Below are 23,967 nucleotides of genomic sequence, written 5' to 3'. Positions count from 1 at the left end.
CTGCTGTGGATGGGTGGACACTCGTGTGCACGTGTCTTCCCCTCCCTTGGGTCCGTACCTCGGAGCAGAACTGAGCTGTGCACACCATAACTCTGCGTTTAACTTTTTGATGGAAACACCAAACTGGTCCCTAGCACCCGATCTGACAGCTCTGACCCGTGGAGCAGGGGTGTTTTAGTTTCTCGACCGCCTCATCAACCCGTGAGTATCCATCTTTGTGCTCGCGGCCATTCTCATGGGAGTGAAGGGACAGTGCACTGTGCTTTTGACATTGATTTAATCTTAAATGCCTTCACTGCTCTGCAGAATCACTGGGAGGCTGTATGCAAATTAGATATTTATCAGCAAGTTTGCATAATTAAGGCCAAGCTAAGAGACCCCCCCCCACCCAACCCCAGGCCAGGATCTAAGCCCTAAAGACAAATGCCTTGCTGGAGATCCTGGGGAGCCAGCTGAAAGGGGCTGCTGAGGCCAGTGGGGGCCTGAGACAAGTCTCGGGGACTGGATCTGGAGGATCCAGAACCTTGGAGTCCGCAGCCAGGCCAGGAGAGGCACTGTAGCTGGCGAGACAGGAGCCAAACCCTATCCTAGAAGGCCCGGCTTCGAAGCCAGAGTCCCCGGGTGTCCCAACACCATCTCCCTCTTGAGCAACAGACTGAATAATGGCAGAGGGGTCAGAGGGTTCAGGAGAGGGGAGTCCCAGGAACACTGCTGCTGCCTTTAAACCAGACAGCTGTTCCCCCCAAGGTCATATGACCTGCCGGGGGCCCATTCACTGGGGTGCCACAGGGGTCAGTGCTGGAGAAAGGCCAGTTTCCAGGAGAATGATTAGAGACGCCAGAGGAAAGCCATGAGGACAGTCCGGGGCCCAGGCTACCCGGCCACAGATATGACGGGGTTATTAACATTAAATTTATTTTTAATCCCATTAATCTTGAGTTCTCCAATGACCCAAAGCTTCTCACTTTGAATTGGGGCACCCACTGCTCCAGGAGGACAGGAAACCCCATCCAGGCCAAGGGGCTCTCTACTTAGCAGTGAGTTTTAAGTTCAATCACTTTTGGTCCTTTGCCAGGCAACTGGCTTGAAAGTCAGGCTTTGCTCAGGGAGGAAGAAAAGAAACATGCCCACATTCCCTAAGCTTCCCCCCACAGTCCTGGTGAAGGCCCAGCCCACATGTGGTCTATAATCCACATGTGGCAAGGACGAAAGGCTGGTTTAATAGAAGGGAAAGGTCTCTCTTCCAAGAAAGGGGCCACCCTTTGCCTGGTAAAAGGAACACAGCCAGATCCCTGGTTCTAGGAGCTAATGGAGGCTTCGCCCTCAACCAGACTCCCCTGGAAGACGGGGAGGTGAATGGTTACCAGCGGAAAGGGGCTGGAGAGAGAGGCCTCAGAATGGTCTTTTACCCCAGAAACTCCGTGTTCACCTGGAAGATTTTTTTTTTCTTAATTTTATTTATTTATTTGACAGAGAGATCACAAGTAGGCAGAGAGGCAGGCAGAGAGAGAGGGAGGAAGCAGGCTCCCAGCGGAGCAGAGAGCCCGATACGGGGCTCGATCTCAGGACCCTGAGGTCATGAAGGCAGAGGCTTAACCCACGGAGCCACCCAGGCACCCTGGAAGATGCCATTTTAAAGGAGGAAAGTGCCTTGAGTGGACAAGGTGAGTGTGTGTGTGTGTGTGTGTGTGTGTACACGCACGTGCACAGTTTGGGGTTTTGCTGTGTCGTTTCGCTGGTGTGGTTTCCTACTGGGTGAAATGTAGAACACAGAGGGGTTTCTCTTTATTGACCACGGTTTCCTATGGTTTTAGGGTCCAGCCTGTAATCCTAGGATTGCAGACTGGAACCCAACCGGATAAGCCTGGGGAAGAAATTCTGGCAAAACACCTCCTGGGAAGACAGGTTTGATTAAAGATGGAATCCTAGCGCCACCCAGTGACCGCCGCCGTGTACACCCGGGCCATGGCAACGGCGAGGGTTTGTCAGCCCCAAACTGGGGGCTGGATGGACCGTGCAGGGGGCCTCAGAAAACAGAAGATTAGAGCCGACCACACTCGGGCTCCGGACTGGAGTGACTCTGCATTGCTCTCCAGGTCTCAGGAGACCAGAGCCAACCTGCCCGAAGTTCAAATCCCGGCCCCACCGCTTACTAAGTGTGGTGGTTCCATTAACAGTCCACAGATTCTTCCAAACACAAGGAAGAATGTTTGAAAGACTATAAAGGGAGGTGGAGTTTGATACCCCACCCCCTGAGGGAAGGCTGGACTCCGTGACTTCCTTCTAACGAACAAAATGGGGCAGGAGGGACCAGAAGTCTCAGGACTCAGTCGCAAGAGGCATGTGGCTGTCCCTGGCTCTCCTGCTCTCCTAGACAGCCTGCTCCGGGGGAAACCAGCTGCCGTGTCACAAGGCCATACAAGCGGTCCTACAGAGAGATCCAGGTGGCAGACCGAGGCCTCCCGGCCATACCCATGAGAGTGGGGCACACCTTGCGCACAGATCATCCCAGTCAGACCTTCGGAGGACAGTGACCTTGGCCACCATCTCAACTGTGATCTCAGGAGGCACGCTGTACCAGAACCTGGTACTGTTAATTCATTAAGGTTTGCTCTGTTAAGCTACTGAGTTTGCGGGTAATTCATTACATGGCAATAAACAGCTAACACAACACATGGGACCTTGAGCAAGTTACTGCATGTGCCTTTCTGGGCCTCAATCTCCGCATCTATAAAATGGGGGTGTTACCTATTAGAGACCATTCTCCATGGCTTCCCAGGTTTCTAAGTGTCCTGTGAGCAAAGGTACTAGCTTTTCAAAAGTATCTATATATCAAAGAGCCTGGGAAGCTAGACCATTTCTCCCTCAGGAGCCAGGGGCCGGCAGACTTTCTGCCCACTATAAAAAATTCAGGCCTTGGGAGCACCTGGGTGGCTCACTCGGCTAAGCATCTGACTTCGGCTCAGGTCATGATCTCAGGGTCTTGAGATCGAGCCCCGCATCTGGCTCCCTGCTTGGCAAGAACTCTGCCCCTCCTCTTGCTGGTTCTCACGCTCTCTCTCAAATAAATAAAACCTTTAAAGAAAAAAAGGTTTCAGGGCGCCTAGATGGCTCAGTGGGTTAAAGCCTCTGCCTTCAGCTCGGGTCATGATCCCAGGGTCCTGGGATCGAGCCCCACATCGGGCTCTCTGCTCAGCAGGGAGCCTGCTTCCTCCTCTCGCTCTGCCTGCTTCTCTGCCTACTTGTGATCTGTCAAATAAATAAATAAAATCTTTTAAAAAGGAAAAGATTTCAGTCCCCTGAGCTCAGAGCTCTCCTGTAATACAACCCACTATGTGGGTAGGTTTTCCTTGGCCCTCTTCCTGTCACCCTGTAAGAATGGGGGCTTGGGCACCAGGTCAGGGAAAGAACATTCCAGCTACCTTCACTGCTCTGAGTAATAAACTCCATCGACTGACCCAGGAGCCTCACGTCTTCTGGCAGCACTCGTGAGACTGAGACAGGCTCACCTGTCATCTTGCAAGGAAGGAAACCTCCCAGGCCCTCCCCTGGCCTTGGCATAACCCATTTCTCGGGGGCGTGTTCTGCAGACCCCAGGAGCTGACCCAGGGAGAGCCTCCGGTGTGGTTCCCGGCGGTGTGGTTCCCGGCGCGCCTCAAAAGGGCCAGACCACAGCCAGCTGCTGTTCCGGCCACGCGTGTAAAAACCTACCTCGTCTACTCTCGTCAGAGAGCTGCTGCTGCTGCTGCTCCTCCTCGTTCTCCCTTCTAACGATGATCTCCAGCGTGCTGGTGTTGTTGTCGTACACCACACAGTGTCTCACGCACTCCAGATCCACGGACTCCGGGATGACATACTCATTCGCCCTCTAAAGAAACCGGAGGAGAGGTCTGTTGGCGGGTGGTTTCAGCGGGGCACATGCTCCCCGCACTCCGGCCCTGCGGGCATCTGGAAGGACGACTGTGCCCTCCCCCGACCCCCGCCAACTACACACACAAGCCTGGAAGCACCGAGAAGGGACTGGAGAGTGCGCAGGACGCCGAGCACCTTCCACGCCCCTGTGGCTACGGTGAGCAGCCGCAGTGAGCAGCCGGGAGCGGCTGAGTTGCCAGGAAGGTGGGCCACGGGGGCAGGAACAATGTCCGGGACCTCAAAGGGTGTCCCAGAGCTCAAGGAGGCCTGGCTGGGTGGCAGCTGGGAGGTTAGTCTTCACACGTTTGCATGCTTCCCGAAGGCCCCCGCTACTCAGGGGCGCTGGGCCTGACCCTGTCCCTTGCACCCTTGTCTGGCGGACAAAGACGGCCCCGCAGAGGACGTGCAGTGGGGGAGGGGGAGGGTGAGCTTCTGTCGATTCTACCACAAGGCAATCAAGCAAGGCCCGCGGAAGGACAGACCAGAAGGTTCTCTGGGACGGAGAGAGCAGGAGTCCCATTTGTCCGGAGGAAGGAGAGAGCAGGTGCGAGCAGGGGTGCACGGAGGCTCCTGGGTGCGGAGCAGAACCTGCTCGAAGGGGAAGGGGGTGGAGGGGGAGCAGGAGGGAGGCAGGACGGACGCGGCTGGACACTCGCCTGTTGGCTCAGTAAGCGTAGGTGGAAGGTCTACACTTACGCCGTGGGGGGTTCTGGAATACAGAGATTCAAGGCGGCCCAGGAAACCCCCAAGTTGGCCCAGAGGACTCCGAAAGGCCACGGCGGGGCGGGAGGGATTGGAGCTGGGGCTGCAAGGGCGAGGGGAAATCTGCCGGATGGACGAGGGTGGGGAGAACGTTCCAGGCGGAAGGAACGGCTTCCAGCGGTTCACGTCAGTCAAGAAACCAGCGGAGCACATCCCAGACGCCAAGGACCAGATAGCGCCTCCCGGACAGAGACGAGCAAGATACGGCACCCCGCAACCCTGTGCTCCCAGCGAAAGGCCTGCAAGTCTGAGAGAGCAGCTCTCAGGGGGGCTGCACGTACACTAGGTCCTAGACCGTTGGTGGGGGCGCCTGGATAGCTCAGTTGGTGAAGCATCTGCCTCTGGCTCAGGTCATGATCCTGGAGTCTCTTGCTACTGCTCTCTCTCTCTCTCTCTTTCAAATAAATACTTAAAAAAATAAATAAGTGGGGGCGCCTGGGTGGCTCAGTGGGTTAAAGCCTCTGCCTTGGGCTCAGGTCATGATCCCAAAGTCCTGGGATCGAGCCCCGCATCGGGCTCTCTGCTCAGCAGGGAGCCTGCTTCCTCCTCTCTCTGCCTGCTTCTCTGCCTATTCGTGATCTCTGTCTGTCAAATAAATGAATAAAATCTTTAAAATAAAATAAAATAGGGCGCCTGGGTGGCTCAGTGGGTTGAGCCGCTGCCTTCGGCTCGGGTCATGGTCCCAGGGTCCTGGGATCGAGCCCCGCGTCGGGCTCTCTGCTCAGCAGGGAGCCTGCTTCCTCTTCTCTCTCTGCCTGCCTCTCTGTCAACTTGTGATCTCTCTCTCTGTCAAATAAATAAAATCTTTAAAAAAAAAAAAATAAATAAAATAAAATAAAATAAAAATAAATAAATAAAATTAAAATAAGATAAAATAAATAAGTGCATATCAATTGTAGGGTTATTTCAATTTCAGAAATGTTCAAATATGAGGGGTGGGTATGTGCATTTAGAACCAAGGAAATGCAGCCAGGGCAATGCTACTGAGGTGTGCGAGAGAGCAGAAGTATGCCTGCTGGAGACAGAGGCATTCCCCCCCAAGCTGAGGGCTGTGTCCTGCTGTGGCCACGCTGGGGCTGCTGGCAGGAAAGTTGGGGAGGGGAGGCAAGAGGTGTCAGCCTGACTGAGCCCCAGAAAAGGTCTCTTCCAGGGTTGGGGGTGCTGCTGGAATCAAAGGGATATGTAGACTGGGAGTGGAACCAGAAACCAAGGGCCACACATGACAAAGGGGCTGGCTCTGCACAGGCTGCAGAAAGCAGAGAAAGTTCTGAAATGCGGATTAAGGGCTAAAGGTTGAAGCCAGACAGTTGAAACCCGCCCCCCCAGGGGGTGGGGTGGGGGCAGCAGGTAACCATGAGTTTGGGAGAGGGGGGTCTTGGGCAGCAAGCTTATCCTGCAGTCAAAGGCTCTACCACTGAGCTATACCTCCAAGCAGCATCGAGCTGACCCTGGAAAAATACATGAGCCAGGGCCCAGGCTCCCCATCAAGTTGCCCGGGGCAAAGGGCCAGAGAGTCATCCCAGCACAGCCATCGGTGGGAAGCACAGGGGTCAGTGTTGCCGGACTAAACTTTAGAAGCAAAACTGACAGGACAGCAGATTGTGGCTGGACAGCGGAAGCTGGAAGCCTGAGGGAGGTCTCTGAGCAGGCAGGTGCCCTGACAGATCTGAAGGAGACCGAGGACCAACCAGTGACTTTCTTCAGGCAGTGCCAGGAGAAAAAGTAAGCTGAACCAGGGACACAGAGGAGAAGCCAGGGAAGACAGATGGACCTTGGGAGAAGGCGGCGGAGAATGCGGTCAGGACAGAGGACAGAGATGGATCCTAAGCCGAGGCTGCCCGGCTTGGTGATGACCAGAGAGAGTAGAAACCCCGTGGGGGTAGAGAAAGGGGGCTCACTGCAGGAGCGGGGGTGGGGGGCATGGTGACTGCGTGCAGGGCTCAGTGCAGGGCCCCTGGGTGGCTCAGTCAGTTAAGCATTTGCCTCCAGCTCAAGTCATGATCCCAGAGTCCTGGGATCTCCTGGTCGGGCTCCCTGCTCCGCGGGGCGTCTGCTTCTCCCTTTCCCTCTGCCCCACCCCTGCTTGAGCAATCTTGCGCATACTTCCATGCTCTCGCTCAAGTAAATATTTTTTTAAAAGGCGCATGGGGGAGGGGCAGGGAAGTGGCTTCCATCTTTGGATTATAATTTTTTAAAGTTTATTTATACAAATAATCTCTGCCCAGTGTGGGGCTCCAACCTGCAACCCCAGATCAAGAGTTGCTTGCCTCTGGTCTGAGCCAATCTGGGTTATAGTAATTACCTCGATGCTTTAGAATACTGTCTGTTCCGTAAGTAGGTCGGAAAACAATGAGCCAGGGGCATCTTGCATTCGGTTGTAGCCCCCAAGGTCTGGAACAGTGCTGGCCCGTCAAGGAATTAAATCAACATTTGCTCAGGGAAGCTGCTGGCCGTGATGGGCGTGGCGGGGACACCTCAGGGAGCATGGGAGGGGACTGGGAGACCAGCATCCCACCCAGGGGTGGTCCTATCTCTGCTGCCCACAGTGTCCCCCACCATGCTGCCTCCCAGATCTGGGATAAAATCTCCCATTGCCCCCCGCGCCCCCATCAGATAGCCAGCCTGCCCCACATTCCGGGTCTGCCACTCTACCTTCTTCACTCGACGGGCTGTGATCACGTGGCTTTCGTCATACTCCCGTTTGGAACGCACGTCTAGAAAGAAGTATTTAAGAGCCGTATTTGCAAAGGAGCGTATGACCAAACTACTTGGAATACTTGCACCATCCCCGACAGATATTTGTTTGGCAGTTAGGGGACAGTAATTGTCCATTTAGAACTCAAGGCATGTGACTCCACAGTGGAAACATGCAACTCCTGTTTCTGCTCAGGTTGTGACATCAGGGTTTTGAGAGGACCTTATGTCAAGCTCCACGCTCAGCAGGAAGTCCGCTCGGGATTCTCTCTTTCCCTCTCCCTCTGCCCCTCCTCACCGCCCCCTAGCCCCCGCCCCGAGTGCATGCTCTCTAATAAATCTTCAAAAAATAAGAAAAAATAAAACTCGAGGGATGTTGTTCCACTATTCTAGGTGACCCGCAGGACGCCTCTGCCCCGTCATACCCATGCCTCCACATCCACTCAAGGGTAGTGAAATTCTAGATCTCTGATTTAAGGGAAGTTTTCTCTGAGGTCCAGAAAAGTGGGAAGTGAGCTCATGCCCACCTGGAATTTTAGATCCAAATTCAGACTCTAAAACCTAAGAACTGAGGTCCTAATGTCCCTGCTAGGGCAGCAGGTAGAACTGATGTCCTCAGAGTTTGGGGGGGGATGCGGAACAGGGACAGAGCCTCATCCATAAATCCTAAAAAGGGAGGGTATCCAAAACATTGTTTTGTTTTGCTTTGTTTAAGATTTTTAATTTCCACACCCAGCGTGAGGCTCTACCTCACAACCCCGAGATAAAGAGTCGCATGTTCTACTACTACTGACTGAGCCCGCCAGGGGCCCCGAAACATCATTCTTAAATTCAACAAGAGAAAAAACAACCTGATGGCAAGGTTGTTAAAATGGGCAAGGGGTGCCTGGGTGGCTCAGTTGGTTGGGTGTCTGCCTTTGGCTCAGGTCATGATCTTAGAGTCCCAGGATTGAGTCCCACCTGTGGCTCCCCGCTCAGTGGGGAGTCTGGTTCTCCCTCTGCTTTTCACCCCCGTCTCCCTGGCTCGCTCACTCTCTCTCTCTCTCTCTCTCAAATAAATAAAAATGGGCAAAAGATTTGAACAGACACAGCACACTACGGAAGATACGCAGGTGGCAAACAAGCCTCAGAAAATACACTGCACGTCTATCCTCAAAGAAATGCAAATTGAAACAACAAATAAAAAGACCCCTACATGCCTCTTGAACGTCAAAAATCCAAAAAGCCATCACCACCAAATGCTGGTGAGGATGTGGAGCAACAGGAATTCTCATCACTGCTAGTGGGAACGCAGAATCGTAGTCACTATGAAGACCGGTGAGGCAGTTTCTTTCTTTTTTTTAAGATTTTATTTATTTGACAGGCAGAGATCACAAGTAGGCAGAGAGGCAGACAGAGAGAGAAGGGGAAGCAGGCTCCCCGCTAAACAGAAAGCCCGATGCGGGGTTCGATCCAGGACCCTAAGACCTGAGACCATAACCTGAGCCGAAGGCAGAGGCTTTAACCCACTGAGCCACCTAGGCGCGCTAACTGGGCAATTTCTAACAAAACTCAACAAACTCTTATCAGCCATTAAGGTCCTTGGTATTTACCCACATTAGTTGAGAATCTATGACCACAATTGTTTAGGACAGCTTTTTTCGGGTTGGTCAAATGTTCAAAGCAAGGAAGAGGTCCTTAAATAACTGAATGGAGAAACCGTGGTACATCCAGACAATGGGATAGTACTGACCACGCGCACACACGCCCGCACACACGTGTGCATATGCACGCCCAGAGCGATCAAGCCCGGAAAATCCATGGAGGAGAGTCAAATACGTATGGAAGTGAAAAAAGTCAGTTTCAGGCCACCTGCTGCACGGTTCCAACTAGAAGACATTCCTGAAAACACAAAGCCCTACAGACAGGGAAAAGATTGGCGGTTGCCAGGGGTTAGTGGGGGGAATGGGGGAGGGAGTTACATGCTGAGCACTCAGGATTTTTAGGACAGTGAAACTATTCTATAGGATCTGGGTCATGATGAACGCACGTCCACCATCAATGTGTTAAAACCCAGAGAACGCACGACACTAACCTGACTGGAAACTCGGGGCTTCGGGTGATAACGAGGGTCCAGTGTAGTTTCCTCCACTGTAACAAACAGCGCTCTGGCAGGGGCTGAGGATAGTCAGAGAGGCCGTGCTGACGCGGGTGGACAGAGGTACTTAGGAAATCTCTGCACTTTCTGCTCAATTTTGCTGTGAACCTAAAACTGCTCCCCAACATAGTCTATTTCTTTAAAAAAAAAAAAATGTAAAAAAGCACTAACCAAAAAAGAAAATATGGGCAGACCTAATCCTAATAAAATTAAGAACGTCTACCTTTTCTCATCAAAATACAACATTAAGGGGCACCTGGGTGGCTCAGTGGGTTAAGCCACTGCCTTCGGCTCAGGTCATGATCCCAGGGTCCTGGGATCGAGTCCCACCTCGGGCTCTCTGCTCAGCAGGGAGCCTGCTTCCCCCTCCTCTCTGTGCCTGCCTCTCTGCCTACTTGTGATCTGTGTCTGTTAAATAAACAAATAAAATCTTTAAAAAATATATATAACATTAAGAAGGTGAGAGAGCAGGGGTGCTTGGGGGGGCTCAGTCAGTCAAGCATCAGGATCTCAAGGCCGTGGAATCAAGTCCCAGAATCCCTGCCGAGTGGGGAGTCTGCTGATCCCTCTCCCTCTGCTCCTCCCCCCTGTTCATGCTCGCTTGCTCTCTCTCTCTGTCTCTCTCTCAAATAAATAAATAAAATCTTTGGGGTGCCTGGGTGGCTCAGTCAGTTAAGCGTCCGCCTTCCGCTGGGGTCATGATCCCAGGGTCCTGAGATAGCGCCTTGCCTTGGGCTCCCTTGCTCAGCAGGGGACCTGCTTCTCCTTCTCCCTCTGCCACTCCCCCTGCTTGTGCTCTCTGGCTCTCCATCTGTCAAAAAAGTAAATAAAATCTTTTAAAAATAAAATCTTAAAAAAAAAAAAAGGTGACAAGGCAAGGCACAGAGTGAGAAAAAAGATCTGCAATAAAGTAACAAAAGACTTGTATCCAGAGTTTTTCAGTGGCTGGGGGAAAAAAAAAAAAACCAGTAACAAACACTTCAGACATCTAAAGATACCTTTTTTTTTTTTTTTTTAAGATTTTATTTATTTATTTGACAGACAGAGATCACAAGCAGGCAGAGAGAGAGGAGGAAGCAGGCTCCCTGCTGAGCAGGGAGCCCAATGTGGGGCTCGATCCCGCAACCCTGGGATCATGACCTGAGCTGAAGGCAGAGGCTTTAACCCACTGAGCAGCCTAGGCGCCCCTTAAAGATAACTTTAAGACATCTTCAGACACAGCTTAAGGCCACAGCCCGGGGCTGGCCCAGCTCCCCTGATAGTGCTGGTCTGAAAAAAACTCAAGACTACTGAAAGAACTTTCTCTTTGTCCCAGCCAACACCCGAAGATAGGGCCCCTGCCTCCCAGTCTCCCAGGAAGGGAAGGAGCTTAACTTTAATAAATGCCACTTAGCCAACCCAGATGGGTCTCAAAGGAACCACATCCCCACCCCTTTTAATTGTTCACTCCCCCAGTCCCCTGAGCCCCACTCCCCCCCCCACTCCTTCACCCCCCCTTAACTAAGCCAGTTACCTCTGCACAAACCCAAGCAGACTTGGTTCACGCTGGACTCTTTCCTATTGAAACAGTCCGTTCCTGATTAAGATCTGTCCTTACCTCTTTCTATTTTTTTTTTATTTAAAATCAATCAACATAGAGTGTATTATTAGTTTCAGAGATGGAGTTTAGGGATCCAGAACAGCGGGCGCAGAACACTCAGTGCCCTCCTTAATGCCCATCCCCCAGTTACCCCACCCCCACCCCCACCCCGCTCCTCTCCCCGCCAGCAGCCCTCAGTTTGTTTCTTAGAGTTAAGAGTCTCTTGGTTTGTCTCCCTCTTTGATTTCACCTTCTTCCCCTCCCTTCCCCTATGTTCCTGTGTTTGGTTCTTAAATTCCACATGAGTGAAATCAGATTTGTCTTTTTCTGACTGCCTTATTTCGCTTAGCTTAATGCCCTCTGGTTCCATCCACATCGTCGCCAATGGCAAGGTTCCATTCTTTTGGATGGCTGAGTCAGAGGCCACTATATATGCATATGCACACACGTACACATGCGCACACACTCCTACACGCACACGACTTTATCCACTCATCTGCTGATGGACATCTGGGCTCTTTCCATACTTTGGCTATTGTACACATTGCTGCTGTAAACACTGGGGTGTCTGCGCCCCTTCAAATCACTATGTTTGTATCTTTCGTGTAAATACCTGGTAGTGTTTTTACCACTTTAACCACAGCCTGCCTTTGTTTACACTTGATGTAGCAATGAAAATGAACCAACCACTTGTAGCTACATACAACAGTAGGAGTGAATTTTAACAATATAACCATGAGCAAAAGAAGTCAGATACATGGTCTGGATGGTTTAAAAAAACAAGCAAAACCGAGCAGAGTATACCATAAGCTCATTCCATCCATTCATTTAAATGTGAAAATCAGAAATCACGGTAAGCCAAATCTAACAGTGTTCGCAAAATACACGATGATTAAAATATATCGTGATCTACATAACACACTATGTCATACAAGGAAAGCACACGGAGGTATTAAAGGGGAAAAACTGTATGTTCTTTTCCACAGACGCTGTTAAAATCAGAAACGGAGTGTAGCCTTGCAAACTCCCTGAGGGGGCCAAACCAGGTCATGCAAACAAAGCTTAATTCAGTTTACTTTACAAGGCTAACTTGACCTGGATCGTTTCTTATGTCTCTGCAAAGAACAAGCAAGCTTTGAACCGTTTCTCAAGGTCAGGAAGAGGGAACCACTGAAAATTGTAATATTGCGACAAATCCCTGAAAAATAAATCCTCATGGCTTTCTCACTATGAAGCTCGATCACAAACATACCCCTAAGCCTCATCCCACAGTCTGGTCTGAATGGTCCCTGTTTGTAAACTGTCTTTTTGGTGTGTATGTAATTATTATTTTTATTTATTTATTTATTTTTTACTAGCTACTACTTTAATGATTCATTGGTTTTGCTTTCACTGTTTTGAACCTCCTATGGCACACAGAAAATTTCAATGCACAATGCGAAAAAAAAAATGTCCTTAGTAAGTTAGGTATATACAAGAACTTCCTTAACCTGATGGGGAAGACTACTGAGTGGCTACACCAAGCATCACAGCGATCGGTAAGGGGAGAAACAAGACAAAACTCACGGTCACTGTGTCTCTGTAACACCACAATGCACAGCAGTGCAGTGAGAGAAGGAAAGAACTGCAAAAACCTAAAAGAACCGGAACCGTCATTATATGCAGATAAATAGGACTGTCCATATGGGTGGCTCAGTGGGTTAAAGCCTCTGTCTTCGGCTTAGGTCATGATCTCAGGGTCCTGGAATCGAGCCCCACATCGGGTTCTCTACTCGGCAGGGAGCCTGCTTCCCCCTCCCTCTCTGCCTACTTGTGATCTCTCTCTGTCAAATAAATAAATAAAAATCCTAAAAAAAAAAAAAAAAGAGAGAGAGAGAGAGAGAGAGATAAGGCATTTCAATTGAACAAAAATTCTCCCAACTATTCAACCCAGGCATTAATTTCCTGAGTTTTGGCCAATATTTATTTGTATATATTAACTGTCATAAAAACAGTAATTTTGAAATTTTTTGACTTTTTTAGTGGCTAAAGATGTCACACGTTGTTCTAACTTCTGTTAAGTTTTTTCTCGAAATAACATTTATGTTGAACAGTAATACCCTAGACCTATATATGAATATTTATATAGGTCTCTTTGGAAGGATGCTTTTCAGCTTGTTTGCAAAAAGGCAGACCTCTGACAGCATGCTAATGGGTCGACAAAGAAATGAAGCAAATCAAAAGGGCAGTTCTCTTAGCTATAGTAGTTTCTTTTGTAGAATATTGCGTGTAAAAGTTTGTGAGCAGGGCGCCTGGGTGGCTCAGTGGGTTAAGCCGCTGCCTTCGGCTCAGGTCATGATCTCAGGGTCCTGGAATCGAGCCCCACATCGGGTTCTCTACTCGGCAGGGAGCCTGCTTCCCCCTCCCTCTCTGCCTACTTGTGATCTCTCTCTGTCAAATAAATAAATAAAAATCCTAAAAAAAAAAAAAAAGAGAGAGAGAGAGAGAGAGAGATAAGGCATTTCAATTGAACAAAAATTCTCCCAACTATTCAACCCAGGCATTAATTTCCTGAGTTTTGGCCAATATTTATTTGTATATATTAACTGTCATAAAAACAGTAATTTTGAAATTTTTTGACTTTTTTAGTGGCTAAAGATGTCACACGTTGTTCTAACTTCTGTTAAGTTTTTTCTCGAAATAACATTTATGTTGAACAGTAATACCCTAGACCTATATATGAATATTTATATAGGTCTCTTTGGAAGGATGCTTTTCAGCTTGTTTGCAAAAAGGCAGACCTCTGACAGCATGCTAATGGGTCGACAAAGAAATGAAGCAAATCAAAAGGGCAGTTCTCTTAGCTATAGTAGTTTCTTTTGTAGAATATTGCGTGTAAAAGTTTGTGAGCAGGGCGCCTGGGTGGCTCAGTGGGTTAAGCCGCTGCCTTCGGCTCAGGTCATGATCTCAGGGTCCTGGGATCGAGTCCCGCATCGGGCTCTCTGCTCAGCAGGGAGCCTGCTTCCCTTCCTCTCTCTCTGCCTACCTCTCTGTCTACTTGTGATTTCTCTCTGTCAAATAAATAAATAAAATCTTAAAAAAAAAAAAAAAAAAGTTTGTGAGCAAATGAAACACGCAGATTCAATACACTGATTTTGATTTTCCCGTCTTCTGTCTAAGCCCAAATCTCTATTTCATAGGTTCTTCATTTTTAATGGATATAGTAAATTCACAGCTCTCAGTTTTCATTTTGCAATAGATCAACGACTAGGCTCTATGTTGAAGGGAGTTTTAGATCAAATACCAACCGTCAGTAATTTTTCCCGGCCGATTTCAGTGCATCTACTTCCTAAATCATAGTGTTAAATCATGTATTTGAGAAAACGCTTTCTTCATAGGCGGTTACTGTCCATAATCAACTACTCAGCTGAATCAAAAACTAAGTGGTATTTGGAAACTGCAGAGCTGGAGAGAGGAGGCATGATTATTCCTTCAAATGATACAGACTAGAAAGCTTCAGAACAAACTTGGGATAAGAGAGGTGGTGGGGTTGTTGGCTGACCCGCTACAACTTCCCCTAAATACAGCGAGAAAGGACGGGGTGCCTGGGTGGCTCAGTGGGTTAAAGCCTCTGCCTTTGGCTCAGGTCATGATCTCAGGGTCCTGGGATGGAGCCCCGCATCAGGCTCTCTGTTCAGCGAGGATCCTGCTTCCCCCTCTCTCTCTCTGCCTCTCTGCCTACATGTAATCTCAGTCTGTCAAATAAAATCTTTTAAAAAAAAAATAATACAGCGAGAAAGGATGGTGAAACTCAGGTATAATTTGGACAAAAAATTCACACTTGGGGCACCTGGCTGGCTCATTCAGTGGAACACACAACTCTTGATCTCAGGGTTGTGGGTTCAAGCCTCACCTTGGGTGTGGAGAGAACTTAAAAATATAAAATCTTTACAAAATCATGCTTTCTCCAGGATGTTCACAAACTAGTAGGCGTCCTGGTTGGTCTTTTCTACTGGTGAGGCCTTGAATGAATGGTATTTATTCCCCAAATAACTCACCCTATGGGGCGCTTGCATGAGAAAGGGTACGGACTCCCAAACTTCTTTTTTTTTTTTTTTCAAAGATTTTATTTATTTATTTGACAGAGAGACAGATCACACGTAGGCAGAGAGACAGGCAGAGAGAGAGGAAGGGAAGCAGGCTGAGCAGAGAGCCTGACACGGCTCGATCCCAGGACCCTGAGATCATGACCTGAGCCAAAGGCAGAGGCTTTAATCCACTGAGCCACCCAGGCGCCCCTCCCAAACTTCTTATAGCCTCTCTAGCCAGTCACCGGAGAGTATGAAAGCATGTAGGATTTTTGGCAATTCTCACTGAAAACCATTACACATTGCAGCAAAATATAAAGTGTGGTCCCAATGGGGAATCTTGAACCACTCTGATCTCCTGGGTTCTATTCCAAAATAATCATTCGTTTCTTTTATCGGATGATCTCTTCGAAGCAGGTTTCAGATTTTGGCAATACAATATGAAAGATCCGGGAAAACACTGATGAAAAAATCTGACTGGGGCACCTGGATGGCTCAGTGGGTTAAAGCCTCTGCCTTTGGCTGGGGTCATGATCCCAGGGTCCTGGGATCGAGCCCTGCATCAGGCTCTCTGCTCAGTGGGGAGCCTGCTTCCTCCTCTCTCTACCTGCCTCTCTGCCTACTTGTGATCTCTGTCAAATAAATAAATAAAATATTTAAAATAAAAAAATTATGAAATACTACCTCCATCCTATTAGAATGATTTCTGTCACCCCAAAACCAGAAAATAACAAGTGTTGACAATGACGTGGAAAAATGGGAAACGTGTGAACCCCTGGGCTCATGTAACTATAGAAAAACAGTAGGGAAGCTCCTCGGACTTTACAGAGTTACCATAGGATCCTGTGATTCCATTTCTGGTTTATGTGCCCAAAATAACTAACTAAAAGCCAAGGTCTCGGAAGTATTTGTACACCCACAATCGTAGCATTATCATCCACAACAGCTAGGATGTGGAAACAACCCCAGTGTCCGCTGATAAATAAATGGACAGGGGAAATGCGGTATATCCACACAATGGAATATTAGTCAGCCTTAAAGAGGAAGACAGCAAAACGCTACCATAGGACAAACCTCAAGGACATCACGATGCACTCAATGAAATAAGCCAAAAGACAAATACTGTAGGATACCACCTATGTGCCCTACAGCCGTCAAAATCATAGAGACAGAAGGGAGAAAGGGAATCTCCAGGGGATTAAGGGATTGAGGAAGGACCGTTAGTATTTAATGGGTACAGAGCTCGTTTCTGAGTTTACAAGAGAAGAGTTACAGAGAGGGAAAGTGGTGCCCATAAGGCAGTAAAATATGCACATGTTTAACACCTCTGAATTGTACATTTGAAAATTGGTATTTTGGGGGCACCTGGGTGGCTCAGTGGGTTGGGCCTCTGCCTTTGGCTCAGGTCATGATCTCAGGGTCCTGGGATCAAACTTCACATTGGGCTCTCTGCTCAGCGGGGAGCCTGCTTCCCCCTCTCTCTCTGCCTGCCTCTCTGCCTACTTGGGATCTCTCTCTCTCTCTCTGTCAAATAAATAAAATCTTTTTTTAAAAACGTTGGTACGTTTTATGTGTATTTTATCACAATTTTTTTTAAATGGGGGGAGCAAACATTACAGCACAAGTTCACACCAATCAGACTGCAAAAATTCTAAAGGCTGACAAAACCAGGTAGGGGTAGGTATGTTTCCTACACAGAGGACAGGAATGCAGACGGATACAGTCTTTTTTGGAAAGGCAACTGGACAATGTAATGAAGCAGAACTTGCAACTTGCAATTCCATGTCTAGGGAGGCATCCGGAAGAAACTCCTGCATGTAAATAAGAGGTCAAGGGTCTCCCGGGCCGTGCCGCACTGTTCTGAACAGAAACACAAATGCCGGCAGCACGCCACAACCGATTAGGAATGGCTGCTGCCCCAACTCACAGTTAAAACAGATCTTCCCATTTAGGTTTGGGGGTGGGGGGGACTTCAAAAACTTCAAGAAAAAGCAAGTTGCAGAGTAATTGTACATGATGGTACAATGTGTGTAAATGTTTAAGCCTCACATTTTGGGATGCCTGCACATATATAGTAAAAAGGTAAGAAATACAGAAGATGTCATCTTTGGGGGAGGAGAAGCAATGGGTTTGGGATGGGGGCACAAAAGAGGGGTACATATCTATGCGTAACGTTTATCATGTTACATCTGAGCAATGGTACATGGGCATTTATTAGCCTTACTATGTAGGTGTTAGATGTTTGAGATGTTTCACTCAATAAGAACACACGTCTTCCAAGAACTTCTACATTTCATCTGGAGTTCATTCCAAGTCAAGTGACAATTAGTGGTAGCATTTTAAGCAAAAGAGTTTTCCAAAGTCGTTTATTCCCCAAGTCTCATAAGTTTGTTGCTTTACCTAAAATGGTATTTGAAGGGCACTGAACACAACATAGGTTGTGTGTGTGTGTGTGTGTGTGTGTGTGTGTTTAAGGCACTTACCCAATAAGCAGAGATAGTTGGGTTCAGTCAGTCGGGATAGTTTTGTGACCTGATTCAGGATGTTGTAAAGCTCTGTCGGTTCACACAACACCAAACCAGCCATCCTATTGGGATGAACCAATAACATACAAGTTTAGTATCGCTTTCTTTTTTTTTTTTTTAATATTTTATTTATTTTACAGAGAGAGAGAGATCACAAGCAGGCAGAGAGGCAGGCAGAGGGGTGGGGGGAAGCAGGCTCCCCACTGAGCAGGGAGCCCGATGCGGGGCTCGATCCCAGGACCCTGAGATCACGACCTGAGCCGAAGGCAGCGGCTTAACCCACTGAGCCACCCAGGCGTCCCTAGCTTTCTATTTGAAATGAATGGTGCCAAAGATACCGGATTAAACTCCTTTATACGCCTTCAGACAAAGATGGAAGTAATCACACGGGGGATCAGGCAAGCTTCAAGAATCTGTACTAAGAGGTGTGCTGAGCGGAATAACGGGTTGAATGCAACATGTAGGCGCCAGCCAGAGAAATGCCAAACGGGCTATAACACAGTCAGCGATTCATTTCCTCTTTCAGCAAATAGGGACTGAGCACCTACTGTGTGCCAGGTCCCGGAAATAACTGGTAAACTAGACCCAGCCTTGTGAAGTTTACAGCCCAGACACCGCACCAAAAAAACCACATTATACGCGGGAACAGGGCTACCGAAGAAGCAGCCGTTGTCGGATGCGCTAACAGGAGGGCATCATCTAGTTGAGGCTGTTAGCAGTCACCTCCCAGACAGCCCTCGCTCGCTGAGCCTCCCGAATCGGGAGGCTATGCCAAGACTCAGCCGGGTAGAGACGGGAGAGAGGGTGAAGCAAGCAAGAACACTCAGTCCTCGGGAGAGTCTACAGGAGGCTGGTGCAGTGACCACGGCAGGGAGAGAGTGATGAGCGAAGACCCTGGGGACAGCCTTGTAGGCTTAGGATAAGGATGGTGGCAGTCAAGTTTGGGTAGGAAAATCGCTGATGTGTACTGATAGAACTGCCCAGCCAGCCCGGGCTCTGGCTCCTGACCGCAGGGCTGCCCTTACTTGCAATCCTGGTTCCCGAGCCCATCTGGCCTCTGGTGCCCCAAGACACGGAGTGGGAAGGGCTGGGGCCACGCAGCCACTTCCTACAAGGAGGCTACCTGTTAGCAGGGTGGGCAGCTACAGAGAGCTGCCTCGTGGGGTTGTGGTGGGGGGCGGGCATGTGGGAGAGAAGGGGAGTCTAGGGTTAATCTTGCTCAAAACGGTGAGGGCTCCTGGGAAAGGTCAACCACTCAACATGGGCCCTGGGATCCTGAGATCCTGAGATCCTGAGGAACTCAGACTTCGGTTCTCAGCCTCCCCTCCAACATGGTCCATTTCAGCCTCCACATGGATCATTCCCATCAGCGGGCAAACCTCCTCTGTACCCGACTCCGTTCTCCTGTACAGAGACACTGCTCACTGCCTTCAATGCCTCCCCTCCAAACCCTCCTAGCCGTGCCACTTACTGTGGGCTGCTTGACCATGGGGAGTAATTAGCCTCTCTGCGCCTCGGTTTCTACCTCTGTAAAATGGGCGGAATAGTATTGCCTGTTCTGTAAGGCCACGATAACAGAACCTCCCTGTTGGGTGTGGATTAATGAAAGCACACCCGAGACATTCTGATCAGGGAAGAAATACAACCTTCTCCAAGCTGGAGCTTCTAACCCACCAGACCACAGGAACCGCTTTTGTCAAGGTCATCAACCATGTCTGTCTTGCCTACGCCATTTGTTGCTTCTCCCTGGGCTTGAAGGATGGAGTCTGTCTACACTCCACCGGTTCGGCTCCACTCCTTCCCAACACTCTCCACCTCCAGGACACCCCACTCAGTGCTCCGTGGGGCAAGCTCTACCTCCTCACATTAGGCAGGTCCTGGGGCTGTCCTCTCTCTCCTTCTCCGTCTACACTCGCTCTAGGACAGGGCTCTCCACCTCAGTACCACTGGCATTCGGGGCCAGGTAATTCCGTGCTGTGGGGGGGGGGGGGTACAGCAGGATTCCTAGCAGCACCCCTGGCCTCCAACCAGTAGCCAATTTCCCCCAACCTGGGTGTAACCACCAAAGAGGTTTCCAGATGTCGCCAGATGTCCCCCGGCAGAAGGCGGCAAGTCACCCACCACTGGAGAACCACAGCCCTAAGAGCTAGAGCCTAAGGGACCTGAATCCCATTTGTACACCAGGGAGTCCCAAATCGTAGCCCTTACTTGATGTCTCCACGGATCTGGACCCCACCTGGATGTCTCATGGGTGTCTCAAATGCAACACGGCCAAAACAGAACTTTCCATCCACACGAGCCCCCGCCTCCAATACCTGTCTTTCCCTTTTCAGCCTCGGAGGACAGCACCATTACCTACCCAGTTGCTCAAGTCCACACCCTGAATTCCTCTTTTCCTTGGCTTCTCGCACCCCATCGATTAGCTTCAGTACTTAACTATATTCCAAACCCAGCACTTCGCTGCAGGTCCAGGGCTAACATCCTAGACTAAGGTACTGTCCTCTCTCTCGGAGGATGTCATACTTCCTGCTTCCGGTTTTCTCCCTACAATCTAATCTTTACGTGGCTGCCACCATCCGACATTACTGCACTCATTGGTTTGCTTATCATCAATCTTCACCCACTGGAATGGATGGGTCACAAGGACAGGGACCTTGTCCTCCTTGTTCACAGCATCCCCACCCAGTGCCCAGGATTTCTGGTGCACAGTAACACTCAAGAAGCATGCACGGACTGAGTAAATCCTTAGTCACCATTCCTGCCTTCCTCACTGATGGGGTCACCTTGACTTGATGCCACACCCACCGATACCACTGGTGGATTGTACCTAAGGACCTCCCCACTCCCACCGGTGCCCAGTCAGATCCCAGATCCTCTGTTCCTGAAAGAAAGCCCAGTGCTCAGGGCATTTGGGAGGCCGTGGGTCGAGGAGAGAGGACAAGCTTTGGATCTAGTCCTACAGCTTCCGTAAGCCAACCTAAAGTCTGGCTCCTAACCTAACCCATCCCTAGCTCAGAGCCCATCCTCAAATTCCCACCCGCTTTCTCCCCACTAAAGCCTCCATCGCTTTATCCACTAGTGGGGGAGGGGATGGTCTTCAGGCATCCAGGGGTCAAGCCAGCTCTGGGAACCAACTCCTCCAGACTCCTTTCCTTCCCAAAAGCAGCACTCTTCCTGGTCAAGCAAGGACAGCCCTCACCTGCTGATAAAGGAGGAAGAGGACCGTTCCTAACCTAACAACACAGTTCAGAGAGAGGATGCAGCCCTGTGAGCGGAGATCGGGGCGCTGCTAGCCTGGGCAGGTGGACAGAGTGCTCACCTCCCCACTTTCAGCGCTGCTCCAAACTCTATAAGGTTTCAGATGTTCCTGGCTCTGCCATTTGCGTCCTAAGAATACTTGGACATTGAGCTTCTACATAGACCATTAAACTAACACTGACAATTTTCTGCCAAAGGTATTTTCCTTGGTGAGCTCCGTTAAGCCAATTTAATTCCTTGATTTCATATTTCACTGTTAACCCATTCTGACTTTTTTTTTTTACTTTCAATTTTGTTTAGCCAAAATCAGTTTTCCTAAGCTCAAGTCTTTTTCTTGTGTGAATTTCACAATAAAAATTTGATGCCTGGGTGGCTCAGTGGGTTAATCGTCTGCCTTCAGCTCAGGTCATGATCTCTGGGTCCTGAGATTAAATCCCACATCAGGCTCCTTGCTCAGCAGGGAGCCTGCTTTTCCCCCTGCTTGTGCGCTCGCGCTCTCTCTGCCAAATAATCTTAAAAAGAGAGGGGAAAAAAAAAAAAAAAAAAAGATTTGATTCCTTAGTCAGATTTTCATGCTAGCAGCACTGACCTGGTATGGTTTCTGCCACTGTTTTATATGTAGGGACTTTCCTAGTGACCTGTATAGAACAATAGCATCAAAATGGCAAGTTGAGGATATCTCCCTGTGGATTCTTTAAGCACAGATGGCACTCGGAGACTTTCAGGAGGGGTTCAGTGTAATGCTCCTTGCAGGTGAATGGGGCAGGCAGATGGGAAGAGTGGCCAGAGGGAGCACTTTGAAGATCTGGCTTCATGGGATCAGAGAGACCGACCTTCCTGTGAACTGACCAGCCAGGAAATCCACACAGCTTTTTGGGTGGCAAGCAAAGCCGCGAACTCTATCGGGAGAGCCATGGGCCAGCAGCAGCCTGGTCCTTGCATACTGGACATCCACTGGTAGGAAAGTTCTTCACCCTCCCCTGCAGGGACCTGGCCGATCTCCAAACCAGGAGGTTTGTGTGTGGCTGTCGGCCCAGAGATGTCTGGACACAGCCGGGCTACTGAACGCAACTCCAGTGAGAACACATGTCTATATTTGGGGAACAAAAGCCAACCAGGGAAGGGATGTTTCCTTAAGGGTCAGCATGGCTGGAAATGAAGCTGGAAACTGGCCAGACTCAGCCCTTCTTCCCTCCCTGGCCTTGACCAACACATGAGGCCTTCCCATTCTGACTGATGGCACAGGTGTCAGAGGCCAGGCCTCCCATCAGGCCTCTCAAAGGACTTCCAGGACAGAGAGTCTGATCTACTGCTCAGCGGCAGGCAGTCTGGGCGGACACAGCTGATGGCCATTTGCTTCCGGTGGAGAGGCGAGGCACAGACCATTCAGAGACTCTTGGGCCAAGGAGCAGGACGGGGCTGGCCATATTTGTAAGTGGACGGAGCTCTGGCTGCTGCCTGAGGGGCAGGCTCCCCCAGGGATCTGGGATCCTGGGATCCAGCTGACACCTTCCTTGTGGCCTGAACCTTGGCAAAGCTAGAGGACATAGCTGCAGGCTAGAGCACCCCCGAGATGTGGAGGTGAGAAGTGGCCTCGCTATCAGTCTCTCGTTTCAGAGAAGCACCCGGTCCTATTGTTCGGGATCGCTAGTATGTATGTCTGGATTTCAGAAGCAACAAGTTTGGGCCAGAGGCCCAGACCCAGGCGCTCCCCCGTCCCTATCCCCAAACCTAGGCGCACTACACAGCTGAGAGGGACCCCCGCAGTCCTGGGAGAGTGTGTTCCACGCAGTTCACCTGGCAGGCACAGGGATCGGTCAACTGTAACGCGGTGTCCCAAAGGCTGTGACCATGACATCTGGTCTCACCGCCTCCAACTCTGCCCTCAGCACTTGCTTCTCCTCTGCGCCTTGATCAGGCTTAGGCCGCACCCTCCGCTCCCCTGACACAGATCCTCAGCCCTGACCAGCCTCTGGACTTGGCTTTGCTCCAAGTTCCCTGACCTCTGACCGATCTGGGGAGACTACAGGCTCTGGTCCTGACCCCGATCTTCTCCGCTCTTGGGAGCTCCTCCTGGTGCTTCCTGCTGCCTCTGCCCCTGCTAGGCCACCACTGCCCACTTGTTCCACTGGAATGTATCTTGAAAGTCAAATCCTTGGGCTTCCGGTAGGCATGAGCCACAATATGGCTACTTAAAGCTATTTACCCAAATACAGTTCCATTTTAAAATATCCTAGAGCACCTAGAGAAAAATAAAACTCCTGTGCAAGGTGGAGTGATTACCTTTCTGACTTTTCACTAGCTCCAAGGATCCGAAAGAAGAGGTTTAAAATATCACTTTAAAATCTCACTCTTATTGGGGCGCCTGGGTGGCTCAGTGGGTTAAGCCGCTGCCTTCGGCTCAGGTCATGATCTCAGGGTCCTGGGATCGAGTCCTGCATCGGGCTCTCTGCTCAGCAGGGAGCCTGCTTCCCTCTCTCTCTCTGCCTGCCTCTCCATCTACTTGTGATTTCTCTCTGTCAAATAAATAAATAAAATCTTTAAAAAAAATAAATAAAATAAAATATCACTCTTAACACTCTTCTGCAAAGAAGACATCCAGACGGCCAACAGACCCATCAAAAAGTGCTCCACGTCACCCGGCATCAGGGAAATACAAATCAAAACCACAGTGAGATACCAGCTCACACCAGTCAGAATGGCGAAAATGAACCAGTCAGGAAACGACAGATGTTGGCGAGGATGTGGAAAAAGGGGAACCCTCCTACAATGTTGGTGGGAATGCAAGCTGGTACAGCCACTCTGGAAAACAGCATGGAGGTTCCTCAAAAAGTTGAAAATAGAGCTACCCTATGACCCAGCAATCGCACTACTGCGTATGAATCCTAAAGATGCAAAGGTAGTGATCCAAAGGGGCATGTGCACCCAAATGTTTATAGCAACAATGTCCACAATAGCCAAACGATAGAAAGAACCTAGATGTCCATCAACAGATGAACGGATCAAGAAGATGTAGTATACGTATACAATGGA

At 49.6% G+C, this 23,967-nt stretch overlaps 1 protein-coding gene across 3 annotated transcripts in view; it reads right to left on the bottom strand.

The window, feature by feature from the left end:
- STYXL1 (serine/threonine/tyrosine interacting like 1) overlaps positions 1-23,967 on the bottom strand; it is a 60,171-nt gene that overhangs the window by 30,830 nt on the left and 5,374 nt on the right. For 2 of the 3 annotated variants that reach the window (XM_032328668.1, XM_032328670.1), the window contains exons 2-4: positions 17,635-17,738; positions 7,327-7,388; positions 3,712-3,868 (exon numbers count right to left, since the gene is read on the bottom strand). In XM_032328668.1, coding sequence (XP_032184559.1) covers positions 3,712-3,868; positions 7,327-7,388; positions 17,635-17,738 — 323 coding nt within the window. Of the gene's footprint in view, positions 1-3,711; positions 3,869-7,326; positions 7,389-17,634; positions 17,739-21,523; positions 21,564-23,967 lie in introns of those variants that run through there. The other variant, XM_032328669.1, reaches the window with a different exon arrangement.

Source organism: Mustela erminea, chromosome 20 (assembly GCF_009829155.1).
Source record: "Mustela erminea isolate mMusErm1 chromosome 20, mMusErm1.Pri, whole genome shotgun sequence".
In the NCBI taxonomy this organism is placed as follows: domain Eukaryota; kingdom Metazoa; phylum Chordata; class Mammalia; order Carnivora; family Mustelidae; genus Mustela; species Mustela erminea.
This window is presented reverse-complemented; position numbering and strand designations above follow the sequence as displayed.